The sequence below is a fragment of the Cryptomeria japonica genome, chromosome 10, assembly GCF_030272615.1.
Source record: "Cryptomeria japonica chromosome 10, Sugi_1.0, whole genome shotgun sequence".
In the NCBI taxonomy this organism is placed as follows: domain Eukaryota; kingdom Viridiplantae; phylum Streptophyta; class Pinopsida; order Cupressales; family Cupressaceae; genus Cryptomeria; species Cryptomeria japonica.
In genome coordinates this window covers 739,915,631-739,931,424 of record NC_081414.1, presented here as the reverse complement: position 1 = coordinate 739,931,424, position 15,794 = coordinate 739,915,631, and the positions used below count along the sequence as shown (strand labels likewise).

The 15,794-nt window shown below is 35.0% G+C and overlaps 1 protein-coding gene across 2 annotated transcripts; it reads left to right on the top strand.

The window, feature by feature from the left end:
• Positions 1 to 4,277: 4,277 nt before the first annotated feature.
• LOC131047355 (probable serine/threonine-protein kinase PBL7) lies at positions 4,278 to 9,593 on the top strand. Of its 2 annotated transcripts, none has more exons than XM_057981238.2 (7): positions 4,278 to 5,558; positions 7,005 to 7,249; positions 7,347 to 7,479; positions 8,156 to 8,414; positions 8,534 to 8,666; positions 8,895 to 8,965; positions 9,056 to 9,191. In XM_057981238.2, exons 1-6 carry the CDS (start codon positions 5,309 to 5,311, stop codon positions 8,958 to 8,960), a joined length of 1,086 nt encoding a protein of 361 aa, XP_057837221.2. In that variant the 5' UTR covers positions 4,278 to 5,308; the 3' UTR covers positions 8,961 to 8,965; positions 9,056 to 9,191. The 2 variants fall into 2 exon arrangements, with proteins under 2 accessions (XP_057837221.2, XP_057837220.2); XM_057981237.2 differs by having other exon boundaries at positions 4,279 to 5,558; positions 8,876 to 8,965; positions 9,056 to 9,593.
• The last annotated feature ends 6,201 nt before the right edge of the window (positions 9,594 to 15,794 follow it).

Genomic DNA, 15,794 nt, shown 5'->3' with positions numbered 1-15,794 from the left:
GATTAGATAGTTAAGGATGTAAGAGAGAGGTAGAGAGAAAGGTTATATTTTGGAGAGAGAGGAGTAATTGAGACAGAGAGGTAGAGAGGGGATAGAGGGGAGATAAAAGTAAAGAGGGAAGGATGGAGGGGTTGAGAGGTAGAGATCAAGAGAGGAGGGAGGTGTAGGTAGAGAGCATATAAGCGGAAATAAATAGAGCGATTGGGAGATAGATTGGTAGAAAGAGAGGGAGAGGGGAGATAAAAAGAAGTGGAGAGAGAGAGGGTGGAAGAGAGATATATGTAGAGAAAGATAAGTTGGTAGGGAGGGAGATAAATGTATGTAAGAGACATAGAGAGGGTATATGTGGAGGAATAAATCTAAGTAGGGAATGAGGGGAGGTGTGTAGAGAGAGAGGAAACACGGAGTAGAGAGCTAAGGATGTGAGAGAGAGGTACAGAGATAGGTCTATATTTTTGGAGAGAGGAGAGAGAGTGAGATAGAGATGTAGGTGAGATAAAAGTAGAGACAGAGGGAGGGAGAGGTAGGTAGAGAGAGTGAGAGGGGAGATAAAGAGAATGATTGAGGAGATAGATGGATATAAAGAGAGGGATAAGGGAGATAGAAACAAGTAGAGAAATATGGATAAGTAGAGTGTGAGAGAGAGAGGGAAGGAGGGATGGGTAGAGAGAGAGAGAGAGAGGAGAGGAGAGAGAGAGAGAGAGAGAGAGAGAGGGGGGGGGGGTGGAAGAGAAATGTTTTGTAGAGAAAGATAAGTTGGTAGGGAGGGAGAGAAAGGTATGGAAAGAGAGATCAGAGAGATATATGTATATAAATAGAGATAGGTAGGGAGTGAGGGGAGGTGCAAGGAGAGAGAGTAGATATAGAGTAGAGAGTTAAGGATGTATCAGAGAGGTATAAAGATACATCTAGATTTTGGGAGAGAGAAAAGAGTGAGGTAGAGAGGTAGAGAGGAGATAGAGGAGAGATAAAAGTAGAGAGAGAGAGAGAGAGAGAGAGAGAGAGAGAGAGAGAGAGATAAGTTGGGTAGGGAGGGAGAGAAGGTATGTAGATAGAGATGGAGAGGTATGTGTAGAGAAATATAGGTAGGTAGGGAATGAGGGGAGGTGTGTAGAGAGAGAGGAGACATAGAGTAGAGAGTTAAGGATGTGAAGGAGAGATAGAGAGAACTATATTTTGGGAGAAAGAGGGAGAGAGTGAGATAGAGAGGTAGAGGTGGGATATAAGGGAGATCAAAGTAGAGAGAGAAGGAGGCAGGAGTGGAGAGGAGAGAAAGATGCAAAGAAAGACAAGTTGGTAGGGAGGGAGAGAAAGGTATATAGAGAGAGATAGAGAGGCATATGTAGAGAAATAGAGGTAGGTAGGGAGTGAAGGGATGTGTGTATAGAGAGAAAGGGAGGAGATAGAGAGTAGAGAGTTAAGGATGTGAGATAAAGGTAGAGAAATAGGTCTAGATTTTGGGAGAGAGAGGAGAGGAGTGAGATAGAGTGGTAGAGGGGATAGAGGGGATATAAAAAGTAGAGAGGTAAGGAGGGAGAGGTGGAGAGAGAGAGATAGGGTGGAAGAGAGATGTATGTAGAGAAAGATAAGTTGGTAGGGATGGTGAGAAAGATATGTAGTGAAAGATAGAGAGGTATGTGTAGATAAATAGAGGTGGGGAGTGAGGGGAGGTGTGTAGAGAGAGAGGAGACAAAGAGTAGAGAGTTAAGGATGTGAGAGAGATAGAGAGATAAGTCTAGATTTTGGGAGATAGAGGAGAGAGTGAGATAGAGAGGTAGAGAGAAGATAGAGGAAGTGCGATATGGATAGAGATGGGTCTAGATCTTAAGAAGATAAAGTGAGTGAGAAAATACTGACACGAGCCTGATGATTACTGAAATTTGACTGTCTGAAAATTTATAAGATCTTCTAAAATCTAGAATCTGCATTATGACTCCAAGAGATCTGAAACCACTCTCAAACATCATGTCTATATATACAATGACATATAACTTAAAGTATAGGAAAAAACATATTAAAATGTGACTTATACTTAAATGTTATATTTCATGTATATATAAGTCATTTTCAATATAAAAAATAAATAATATAAAAAGAAACGAGATCTCATTTATGAAATGGGATCTCGTTTATGAAATGAGATCCCATTTTGTTCTTGGTACAAGATCTTGTTTTGTAGATTTAGGCTCAAGATCCCACTGCAAAGTGGGATCTCGTTTCAAATTTTGGCTCGAGACCGCAAAGCATAATAGGATCTTGTTTTGTTTGACACATTTTTTTGTTTTTGGCTAAGTCTGAATCTTCCATTCTAAGTAGACTCAACTTCATGCATTTACCCATCTCTCAATTGTTTATAGTTCCCCCTCTTCAAGATGATTAAAGAAGGATGAAATGAAAAAACCATTGCAAACTATGATATTTGTTCAAAATATTAAAGATATAACCATCACATGAATGTAGAAACCTTCAAATATGATGTGCAACTGAAAATGAAGCCCCCAACATATGGAACTTCTCTAAGATATAGTATGTCCAAGTAATCAAGAAAGTGCCTCAATTTGTAAAAACTCAATAGATAATACTTGGGGTTGAATTTGGAAAGTGTACAGACAAAATGATAGGGCTCCTCAATACCTTTCCAATGCCACAAGAATCATAGATATTTTAAGAATCCTTTGAAATTGGCTTTTTATTCCTTTTCTCACTAATATTCTTGACCTCACACTCACTTAGAGACTCAACCATTTTTAGAGTTGATAATGTCAACATGGAATAAATTCTTATTCCAATCGAAGATACCTTTACCATAGGGATAACCACACTAATTTACAAACTCATTTTAAAATGTCACAATGTTCTTCAAATTACCTCCATTCCAACCCATCATTTTTTTTGGAACAAGGAAAACATAAAGATATTCAAAATATTTCAACACAAAGGTTTAAACTCTTAACATCCACCAACTGACCTTTCAACTATAAATTATATTAAAATATTTGATCCTCTGCGAAAGGAGCTACTACCCAAATGTGAATTGAGGGGATCTACCATCCCATCCTATCCTTGAATCTTAAGTGGATATTATTGTGCTATTTTGTAATCATGAGTCAAACACATTGACAAGAGAAGGCACCAACCCAAGTTAGTACTAATTTCTTTGGAAAAGGGATACTAATCAATACTCGCATTCCCAAGACAATTAGCAAATGAACTAGTTTTGTGAAAACAATGATTAAATTCAATTTTCTTATAGAAAAAATTCAAGTCTCCTACTTCTCAAAAACATAATTATACTTGTGATTAGCCAAACTTTTTTTTCATTCTTTAATTACTTAATTGGTATTTGACAAATAAATTACTAGTTTTTTACTTTTTGACTAGCTTTGACCCTTCTAAAAGAATCATTTTTTTTTGCTTTCTTACTAGTACTACAATGTAAAGATAAATACACAAAACAATCTTATCTGGAACAACCTACTCTTACATTATCCAAATTTCCTCTAAACACTTCCATCAAAATTAAGTTTAATTTTTTGATATACATACAAAAAAAATATTAAAACAATAATTGATTACAAAGTAGGTCTAGAGTTAAAAAAAATATCATGGTACACCAATTCTAGTAAATCAAAAAATTCTAAATGGACCAAAAAATAGACAATCAGAAAAAGAGGAGGAACCCTTTAAACCACATACATAGAACAATAAGACTTGTTTCCCTGCAAATAGATAGACAATCCAAGATACATTTTTTGTCAATGGACCCTTGGTATGCTAGTGAAGTTGAAAGGCTCTTAATGAGCCCACCAAGGATCAAGTCTTGATGAATGGAGGGCTTCAACATCTAAAAGGGATGAGGTCAAGAAATGAATTTGTGGACAAACCTCCAAACCCCATACATAGAACAATACAATTTGTTTCATGACATATAAATTGCATGGTCTCCGTTTAGCTATTCTTTTCTCTAAAAAATATTAATCAAAATATTGTTTTTAATTCTACTATAAATTTAATTGTAAAATTATTATTAAAAAATTATACTTATTTAAAAAAACTCAAGAAACATAACCCTTTTAAGGATAGTGATAGGTGTCCCTTCCAACTAACCCTAACCCTATTTTTGTTTTCTCTAGCTATCTTCATCATGATAGATGATGAAATATGATAGACCAATAGAATAATACCTACAAAGATCAAATCTGTCAAACTCCAAACTAAGAATCATCTATCTAATTGGATGGTGTGAATAAATTCATTTAACATCCCTCCATATCCTCTCTCCCCCGTGGTTTATTCTCCAGTTCAGTTTCCATCATCTGTCCCATCAAGATGACCTCATAAGGTAACGAGTCAAAATATTGCTCTCAGTAAATTTAATGGAACATACTCAAAAAGGAATTTATGCGGGAACAAGCCATGTCAATTCAGATATTCAACAGAGAAATTAAGCCAGGCTTCTGTAGAGGACCTGTCATTTTGCATTCCGTTGTATTTAGTTCTCAATTCTAACATGCCAGTCTGGTGTCTAGCAGCTTAGATGCTTTAGTTTTGTTAGTACAGTACATCAGCGTTAAACAGTGCGTTTTTCTAGGCTTTTCAGCTTAAGAGCAACTTTTCAAAGATTCAGATTTGTGCCAAAACTTAAGATTCTCTAGTGCGAACTTAAATTCACAAATATTTAAAAATTGGGTCTTGAAATTTGATCAAATTTAATATATGATTCTCACCACTAAGCAATTAATTCTCCAATTTAGTCGTTGATTTTCCCATCTCTCTCCCCCACAAAGTGCTGACATTAAGCAATAAATTCTCCAATTTAGTCGTTACGGATTTGCTCATGTCTCTCCCTCACAAAGTGCTGACATTAAACAATAAATTCTCCAGACAAGCTGTCTATTGAGTAGGCAGGGAGTGAAACTGGAGTTAATTGCTGTAACTACTCGCCGCCCATGGAAGTCTCTTCACATCTGGATTACGTGATTGTTTTGCCTTTCTGATCTGTATTCACGGTTGCTTTCTCAATGCCCACCAAGCTAAATTATTGATTTGACCATTCAACAAATCTTAAATTTGGGTCTCCCATCAAAGTAGCTTGCAGTCCTAATTACTTCCCTAGACCTTGATATGTATCATGGCATGGCAGCTTCTAGACTGGCCAACGGCGTGTTGACTACGTATATTGCGTAGCACTTGTTGTCACGTTTACTGTGCTATGGATATGGATTCCTGAACTTTGATTTGGCCGTATGGTTGAACTATTTGTGCCTGCTTGTTTCCGTTGTAATACATTTAATGTAATGTGCCAGTGATGATGAGTGAGATCGGACATTTTATCCCATCTTCTGCTCCAAATGTTGCATCTTTAACAGTGCAAAGAGAGCCAAATACCAGTAATGAGGTACATGGACCCATTTTAATATCTGCAATCATTTTAGGTCTCATGGCTGTAACAATGCTAGCAATTGGGGGCGGCTGTTATGGTTGCATACGCCGCAAAAAAAGAATGGAAGCTGCATTGCCCTTAAGTGGTGAAGTTTACCGCCCTTCTAATACACCAGGTGAGGTGATTTACTGCTCAAATGATTCGTTTTTCTTTACATGGGTATGAAGAGTTCTTGATGATTGCGAGGCTCCCTGTTTCCTCCCATTGTTTTTTTCTGTAGATTTCTGTGGTTTATATCCGCAAGGTTATACAGAACACTCAACTTTAAGAGCAGACTAGAATGGTAATCTTAAGAAACAGAGCATTAATGTTGATTTGATTATGTTTTCTCTGTTTTGGTTTCTCTGGTTTATATCAACAATGCTCTACAGAACACTCAAATTCAGGGGTAGGCTAGAATGCTAGAAAGGTAAACCTAGGAAAGAGATTATGCTTTAAAATGTAGAGGGTTTCTCTGGTTACAACCATAATGCTCTAATACAGGGGTAAATAAGATTGCTAGGCGACTTCAGAAAGAGAGCGTTAGTTTTTTTTAAAGATGTAATATTTTTAGTTTCTCTGGTTCATATTCAGAATGCTCAAGAAAACACTCAAGTACAAGGCTAGTTTAGAATGCTAGAGAGGTAAACTTAAGAAACAGAGCATTAGCCTTTCTTGTACTGACAAGTAGGGGTGATTAAATCTTAACTTCTATTAGAGCAACCAATACTAGTTTTTTCTGGAACCTTATCAATGAATAATATACTTATATAAATATAACATATTTATTTTGTCTATGGAAGATCCTTGGCGATCAATGAAACTCTACAAAAAGTTGCAGTTAAAAATTCACGTATGTTTTGTCAAAATTAACAGTAGGAGGTCTGACATGGAAAATAGCATGAAGATAAATCAAGGTCCTATAGGCCATTTGCTCTTATAGACATCATTAAAATCTTCCATTCATTCAAACCTAGTTTTGATCTGGCTGTTACCATAAGTCAATGTCTTCAATCGATCATAAGATTAAAATATTTAAAGTTATATATATTTCATCAATGCCAACTAATCTTTGCTGCAATTTACCTCTGGTTGTCACTACAGCTTGACTGCATTTCATCTTTGCAAAACCCAACTTCCATTTACCCTAAGCTGTTAAATTGCAAGCCATATGTATTCTACCCTTGCCGATTTGTGCTCCTTAAATGTGGATTCTGCCTACTTGTTGAGTCCTCAAACTCAACAAACTATTTGCAGTATTCAAATCTTAAAGCCTTATTCATTGATTCTTCATTACTTGCTCTTATATAACACATTCTCATTCTCAATTTTTTCTTCTTGCACACTAGTTGCACATTATATGCTGCATAAGCTACACTATAGTCTTAGCATGGTCAGTTGCCCAGAGCACCAGGCATCCTGAGCCATAGGAGGATCTTTATTTCCTGTTTTTTGGTCCAAGCAAACACAAATGTTAAAAAATTTCATCCAGATGTTTCGATTTATAGGTGATGATAGCTTAAGATGATGTGCATTTGCATTATTGGGTTTTTCATTATGGGGATAATTCTTGGTGAAGCAGACTCAGATGCAAGCTCCAGGGATCACATTCTTTCTGCCATGCATGTGAATACAGTACACACAGGAGCACAGGTTTTTACATATAGACAACTTCGTTTTGCAACTAACAACTTTAGTTCAACCAATTTGATTGGCCATGGAGGGTTTGGCTCAGTTTATAAAGGAATACTACCAGATGGCAGAGTTGCAGCAATCAAACAACTTGACAGACATGGCAAGCAAGGGGAACATGAATTTAGAGTGGAGGTACAAATCTTTATTTTTTTATCTGGAATAAGGAATTTCCAATGTACTGCTGCTTCAAAGACTCGACTTTGTGAAATATGGCTATATTATTTTGCAGGTAGACATCCTAAGCAGACTCCATTCTCCATACCTACTTGAATTAATTGGTTACTGTGCTGATCTAGACCAACGTTTATTAGTGTATGCATACATGCCCAATGGAAGTTTGCAGGACCATCTTTACTCAGATGGTGAGATACATTATGACAAACTTATATCTTTTATTCCTGTTTTTTTTTTAATATAAGTGCATCATCTAATGCTTTAACAGAAAAATCATATCAATTTTGCAACAAGATTACGTGGTTATTATCATCCTAAAATAACCCAGCACGACCAACATCTGTTTGTTTTTTGTTGACTGGGGAAGGGCCTCAACCCATTACACATCTAAATCAAAAACCATCCATAAAAAAAGAACCAGGGCTTGGAGATTAAGCCCACCAAGTATATCGCATTCCTGTTACTTACTCACCTTTAAACAATGTCTTTGTTGGCACTCCTGATTATCTAAGATGTTCAACTTTCCCAGGCGAAGCAGGGAGGGATATTCTTGCTTATTTACTTTCCATGCTATTGCAGATGTATTTGATAAAATCTAATTGGAGGGATTCTGGGTATCAGCTTTCCTGACGAGTTCTTGTATGCAAAAGTTGAAAACAATTTTTGTAATTCAAAACTTTGATGCAGCAGAATTGTAGCAGGAGCTATAGAAAGATGATACAGAATTGCCTAATTTAGTAGTGATTTTGTATGGTGAAGAACATAGTGCAGTGAACATCTGTTATATTTTGATTTCAGTCTTCATTCTATAAAATTGCATGCAACACATTTTCATTGAAAAAATTATTTTGAATGGTTAACCAGGTTCAGCAGGCAATCCTCCCGTTCTAGGGTGGGGAAGACGACTGAGAATAGCTCTTGATGCAGCTCGAAGTCTTGAATACCTTCATGAAATAGTCACACCTCCTGTTATACATAGAGACTTTAAAACCAGTAACATTCTGCTGGATGAAAATTTCAAAGCCAAAGTGTCTGATTTTGGTTTGGCTAGGCTGGGCTCTGATAAAATTAATGGCCATGTATCAACTCGCGTGCTGGGAACTCAAGGATATGTTGCACCAGAGTGAGTTCTACTCATTCTCTCCATTCATTCATTCTATCATATTTGGAGTATTTGGAGTATACTATAAATGAATATAACCTAAAAATTGACAACATCTCACCTTATTGACATGTTTGCAGGTATGTCTTGACAGGACACTTGACAACAAAATCTGATGTTTATAGTTATGGGGTTGTGCTTTTAGAGCTTATAACAGGCAGAGTGCCTGTAGATATGAAGAGGCCTCCTGGCCAAGGCATTCTTGTCTCTTGGGTAAGCGTCATCCATCACTTTTCATTATGAAACCTCATTGTCAATGGTCACTCTGAAATCTCATTGTCAATATTCTCCTCAAGATTCAGTTTTCAAAATTTAGACTTTTAAGCAGCATTTGTGAGCATTAGAATTTTGTTAAGGTCAAGCCCAACTACCATGATCATGTGTAATCACTCTGATTATCATTTATTTCATATGTGAAATAGGCTCTTCCTCGTCTTACAGATAGAGATAAGGTTTTCGAAATGGTTGATCCTGCACTACAAGGACAGTTCTCTTCCAAGGAATTAATCCAGGTAATTAACTAGGGTTTTTTATGCTAGGATTCTTAATTTCGATTTATTCATTTTTAATGGATAATTTCACCTTATATTCCATTAATGCAGGTTGCTGCAATTGCAGCCATGTGTGTCCAACCAGAAGCAGATTACCGCCCTTTCATGACAGATGTGGTGCAATCTCTCATCCCACTTGTCAGGCAGCGTTCTAGATCTGAAAATCACCACCATTTCTAATTTCCTCCATTGACATTCCACCTGTACTTCTCTGAGTCTAATTTGGCATGCAACAGAAAGAGTGCACAAGGGAAAGAAATGAAATGAATCGAATCAATGTCCTTTAAAACTTTAGGTCTGAATGCATGGTCTTTCAGTGCAACCATACTTAGAGGCCATCCTTTCAAACCCAGATATTTAAAATACAAAATCAGAAAACCATCCAGAGAAGCCCAACATTAAGATTCATTATGCAACTGTTTCTATTCATCAACCATCTTTTGCAGATGTTCCATTAATCCAGTGTAACATAGCCTGGACTTGGCATTGATTTTGTATCTCTATTGCAGTAGTTATTGTCAGTGCATAACCAAATTTGGAAGATCAATCTGTTATATATTATAGAAGCCCATCATTCTATTCTGTCTTACATACCAGAATTTGTGCATCTAAATGATGATAATAGTACAGTAAGGCGGCCATTAAGTTTTCAGCGTTTAATGATATTTTTATATAAATCCACTAAAGATTTTACTGCATTTTTTTATATTGAAACAAAACAAGAAAAGTTTTATAGAATAACATAAAAATTATGTTATGTTTCTGGATATAACTGTGTATCGATTAGAATGATCAGATTTTCACAATTCATAATGATAAATCTATTTTTTTTCTTCTGAATTTGATTGCGTGACTTTATTTGATGCAATCAAATCCAGAAGCAATAATAGATAACTGTGTATCGTTTATTTGCATCAACTTATCACACTCTATGATATGATCCATCATTTGAATGAAAAAATTGTGAAAAACAAAAATCTTAGCTATTTAGAATAAGACAAATCTTAGCTGCCAATCTGAAGTAATTTCACAGCTAGCAAAAACAATTCCATTTCTAATAAATCTGTTCCAACAAATTGCGAATAATTTGATTTCAATTCCAAGTTGAGAGTGATGTATATTTGTGTTAAATTTGGTTGGTAGTTACATCATTAATTTATATAGACAGAATGAACTGATAATTACAAGTAATGTGTAGAGTTATAAGCAAAGTCATCTAGCAGCATTCATTCGTAACCGACAGTTGGTAGTTGTATGAGTTTTTTGAATTATTAATATATTAAAAATATTTATTTTAAATAAATTATTTATTTAATGAATTTGTTGGGCATATTCTATAATTTTTTAAATTATTATTTAATTAAATTCATGAAAATTTCAAAGTCCATAATAATTTGCTTGATATTCTTTTGGATTTGAAGGTGTGAATTTTGTTGTTGCCAATGTTTTGGATCAAACATCATGATCTATCATCAGAGCAAGAGAGCAAGTGATGATGGATCATGGTTTTTGATCCAAAATTTTGACAACAAAATCTACACTGTCAAATCCAAATGAATATCAAGCAAATTATTATTTATTGTTTTCCTTAACAATCATTTTATCTGTAAGCTGAATTGATTAAAATAATTTGTTAAGGATGGTAAAATAGATATATAATTTGTTTTAAAATATCAACATTTTAAAAATATTTATCATTAAATAAATTTCAAAACATTAAAACTATATTATTGTTGTACGAGTGCTTTTTAATGTATTACAACTATATTAAAACTATATTATTTCAAAACAATAAATTTCTAGATTTTTAATGTATTGTGTTCTAGAATCATAATTTGATACTATATTATTGTTGTACGAGTGCTTTTTAATTATTTGATTGGTACATTGCTTTGAGGTAAACTGATGATATGTTAACGTCAAGGTACAAATTGTATAAGGTGAGTAATATTTCATTAAACAATAAATTAAATGATTAGACATGAATATTAATTATACTACCTATCTTTTTATTAAAGAGTTTGAATAGCTATTGAATTTTTTATTTAAGGCTCTTTTATGGTTATTTGAAGTTTGCTCTTTTTCATTAATTTTATTGGTATGTTGTTTTGAAGTAAACAAAGATATGTCAACATCAATGTATAGATTGTATAAATTAAGTTAATATATCATAAATATTTATGAAACAATTATTTAAATGACCAACTATGAATAGTAATGTTAACATTCTTGCTAAAGAGTTGGAATAGTTATAGATTCTCAATGTAAGGTTCTCTTATCAAATCTAATGTTGTCTTTGTAATTATTACTTGACATAGATTGTATAATTTTTTTCAATTATAAAAATATAAAAAATATGTTCTTCAAACAATTAAGAAATTCATTTATGAATATTGATATTGTCACTCTTATTAGTTGGCAATTATTTGGCTTGTCAATCTTTTTGTTGTTAGTTGTCTTTAATATTAGAAATGGACACTTTAGTGTAGTTGAACTCTATGGTTAGTCCATGATCGAAATTACTTCTTGTTTTCTTGCTTTCATTGATGTATTTTTTCGATAGAATAATTAATAAAACGTTGATTTCTCTCTCTCTCTCTCTCTCTCTCTCTCTCTCTCTCTCTCTCTCTCTCTCTCTCTCTCTCTCTCTCTACCCATCCCTCCTTCCCTCTCTCTCACACTCTACCTATCCATATTTCTCTACTTGTTTCTATCTCCCTTATCCCTCTCTTTATATCCATCTATCTCCTCAATCATTCTCTTTATCTCCCCTCTCACTCTCTCTACCTACCTCTCCCTCCCTCTGTCTCTACTTTTATCTCACCTACATCTCTATCTCACTCTCTCTCCTCTCTCCAAAATTATAGACCTATCTCTGTACCTCTCTCTCACATCCTTAGCTCTCTACTCCGTGTTTCCTCTCTCTCAAGATGTGACAGTCCTTGGATTGGGGTGCTAGTATAAATCTATAGCATAATAGAAGTGGCCTATATCAATTATTTGGAAATACCTAAAGATATTGATCAATTTTTAAAAAAAAACATAATGAGAAATTGATGATGAGATAGTAGCAAGTAACATCGCCATATTTTTTTTCATATACTAAAAGATGTGACAAGTGAACTCATCAACTAAGCAAATATTAGATTTGACTAGAAAACGAGCAAGTACACATAAATAATAGGATTAAATTTTGTAGACTATTTTTTAAATGTACTAAATTATATACCTCGATAAATTTAATGTCATAGCTAAGACTGCCAACAAGCATGTTGGATAATGGTGTAATGCCCTCCTATTCAACAAAAAAAATAAAATTGGATATTCAATATCATTTTTTATATAAACTAACTATTGATTAATTGTGATATCTTAAAAAATTACTTATGACATAGATGGACTATAAACAAATTAGTGGAATATGGTGGATCACATACCACCTTGTGAGTCTAGACCCAGAACTATAAAATAATTGCATGTTTTCAATTCAATTCTTTGATAAAAAATAATTTGCATGTTAAAAGTTTAAGTAAAAATTGTAAATATATGCTATACATTAATAATAAACATGTGGTCACCATTCACCAAATAAATAGTATACTAAATCATTAATAGTAACCATATTATATGATTCAACACCCTATACTAAATCATCTTGTAAGCTCCCAATGCATGTATAATGATAATGATTGCACGCATGGGAGGTGACACCCTCTCCAATCATGGATTATGGACTCATTTAGAGCACAATTAATAGTAGCTATAGCTCAAGTGGGAGGTCACTTAGTAGAACCAGATGGTCTCATTGCACATTCATCTACTAAACCATGATGTTGACATGTCTATATCCTACATTGTATAAGGGTGTATGTGAGACTAAATTTTTCATAAATAGTATACTAAATCATTAATAGTAACCATATTTTATGATTCGCCGCCCTGTACTAAATCATCTTGTAAGATCCCAATGAATGCATAATGATAATGATTCTGTAGACCCCTAAATTTGGCTAATTAATTTAATCAAATTTAAAGTCCCTTTCTTCCAATTAATTAATTATCCTATCCTCCTAATTAATTAATCTAATTAATTGAATTTCCCATCCTCCTAATTAATTAATCTAATTATCCTATCCTCCTAATTAATTAATCTAATTAATTAATTATCCTTGTTCTTCCATCCCATTTGATTAATTACCTTTAATTAATTAAATATCCCTTTTCCCAAAACCCCCATAGATTAATTGATTCAATTAATTAATTAGACTCAAATCCTATTTGAGCACATTGCTTCTAACCTTAACCCCCCACCTAATCTAACCCTTGTCCTAACCCTAGGGCTCCAACCAACCCTATCTATCCTAACCTCCCCCAACCTAGTCACTCTCCAAACCTCCCAACCAACCCTATCCTATCCCATCTCCTCCATATGTGCACATCCTAACCTCTTTTCCCCCTTTTTGGGGAAAATGTCCTATTTTTGGGTGGCTTTACCTAGAATAGACATGTGTCCTCATGGACACATGTCATTCCTCTTCCCTCTTGTTGATCCACTTGTCCTCTTTTGGAGGACAAGTATCTCCTCTTCACACCCCCTCCCCTTCCTCTCATCTTCTATATAATCCCTTATTTTTAGACTAAATCCTCTAAAATCCACTATTCATTCAACGCATTGTTACTCTATCAAAATCACTACTCACACTCACACATCCATTATCATTTGCATTAGCATCTTCATCAAATCATGGAGCACAATCAAGCATTTGAATCAACGTCATGAACACACATCTAATCGTGAAATAATCAAATTGAAGCAAGCATTTGGGGTTTGCAGAGCTTTTGTTTGTGTTTTTGCTTTGATTTTACCATTTCGATCTTGAAGTGTTGAGTTTAATGGCTTGTTTTGGTTAATTAATTTATATTTTATCCTTTGTATTCTCATGCACATTTTCCCTCACACATTTCTAGAACGCCCGGTGGGACCCACTTTACGGGTCATTTAATGTTTTTTGTTGTTTGAGTGAATTTATTGCAAATTTTGAGCACTTGCAGGTAAAAAAGAAGATCTACAAGTTGATTTCCGCCTAGGTAGAAGTCTATTTTCTCAATCCTATGATTTCACGAAATAGTGGGTTCGCACCCTGAAACTGTGGGTTTGCGCCTTGAAATCGCGGGTTTGCACCCTAAAACCACAGGTTCGCTAATATCATTTTCATACGACCGCGGGATCACCATCATCACTTTTGTACAAAATGTAAAATTTTCTTTTAAGTTTCGAGTTTTTTATAAATGATAATTGGCTTCTGTCTGTGAAACAAAGGGTTTGCGCCCTGATCTAGCAGGTTCGCTATCTTGCACCAGCGGGTTCGCGCCACATAGTAGCGGGATCGCTAATTATCATTTACATGATTTTATCGAACGTTATTTTTGGTACTAATCAACTAACTTGTGTATTAGTATTTTAGATAAACTTCGAGAATGCGTTTTTAGACAACCAGTGGGTTCGCTTAAACCAATGGGTTTTCTCCCTGAAACAACGGGTTTGCGCCCTGAAACAACAGGTTTGCGCCTTAAAACAACTGGTTCGCTTAAAACAACAGGTTTGTGCCTTAAAACGCCAGGTTCACTTAAAACAACAGGTTTGCGCCACACTGTAGCGAGATCGCTAATTATCATTTATATGATTTTCCAGCATGTTATTTTAGTACTAATCAACTAATTTGTGTGTTGTTGGATGGTTTTACTAACATTTTTGCAGCATTTCAAGCTATAAGAAGACCCCTAAGTGCTTAAACACTAACATTTTGCATGCGGGAATGCTAAGAAAGTGGGGTTTCATCAAAACAAATTTGCTCATTTCATTTGTTACATTTCCTTCTTTATTTTGTGTCTTATTGCATAATTAGGCACACTTCAATTCAATTAAGGGAATGGACATGTTGTGTCTTTTAAGTAATTAGGCACACTTTAATTCAAGTCAAGGAATGAACCCCATATCGTTTGTGTCCTGTACACTTGTGCATCTGTAGAGTGATCCTACTGCTAACACACACTATCCTCTCCCTCTAGCTCTCATGGTCGTAGGTGTAAGAAAAAAGCGTTAGCGACACTCGATTTTACTTTCTAAGTAGGAGGGCTTGTCCCCTCGAGTAGCCTATAAGGCCGGGTGAGGGGAGAACGACCCAAGCGATACTTTCTTTTAGTCCGCTATAGAAATATTTGTGATTTTAGTGAAAGCTATAAATCAACCAGTAATGTTGTGTTATACCGATGGTTTCCCTCAGTATCATTAAGCAAATACCTTTGTGGTCTTGATGCAAGTCAAAATCTCCTGGTGCTTGTGTGGTAGATGCATAAAATTTGTGTTCTACAAGCTGGGATATCTCTTAAATGAGCTAACCACCAAATGTATGACTACCTAATTCACCCAGAAAGTTCCCCCACTACGAGCCAATTGTTCTTTAGTATCCAAAAGTCTTTCTATGTGTTAAATCAAGTGTTGTGATACATGCACACCGAAGAAACTCCTAATGTACCCCCAATTCAAGATATAAAATTCAATGGGAAGTGATTAACCAAGAATTCGAAGCTTGGCATGCCCGAGAAGTGTGTGTCAAGGGTGGAGCCAATGCTGTCAAACTTCTATCTATCCGATTGGATGTGGTATTCTAGGCAAGGAGATTTAACACATACCGTCATTTGACTATCCATTCGGTTGTACTTAACTGGTTTTATCTGTTTTATGGTCAGATATTCATGCTTGATGTTTTTGGTGTCAAGTCTTTTGTCA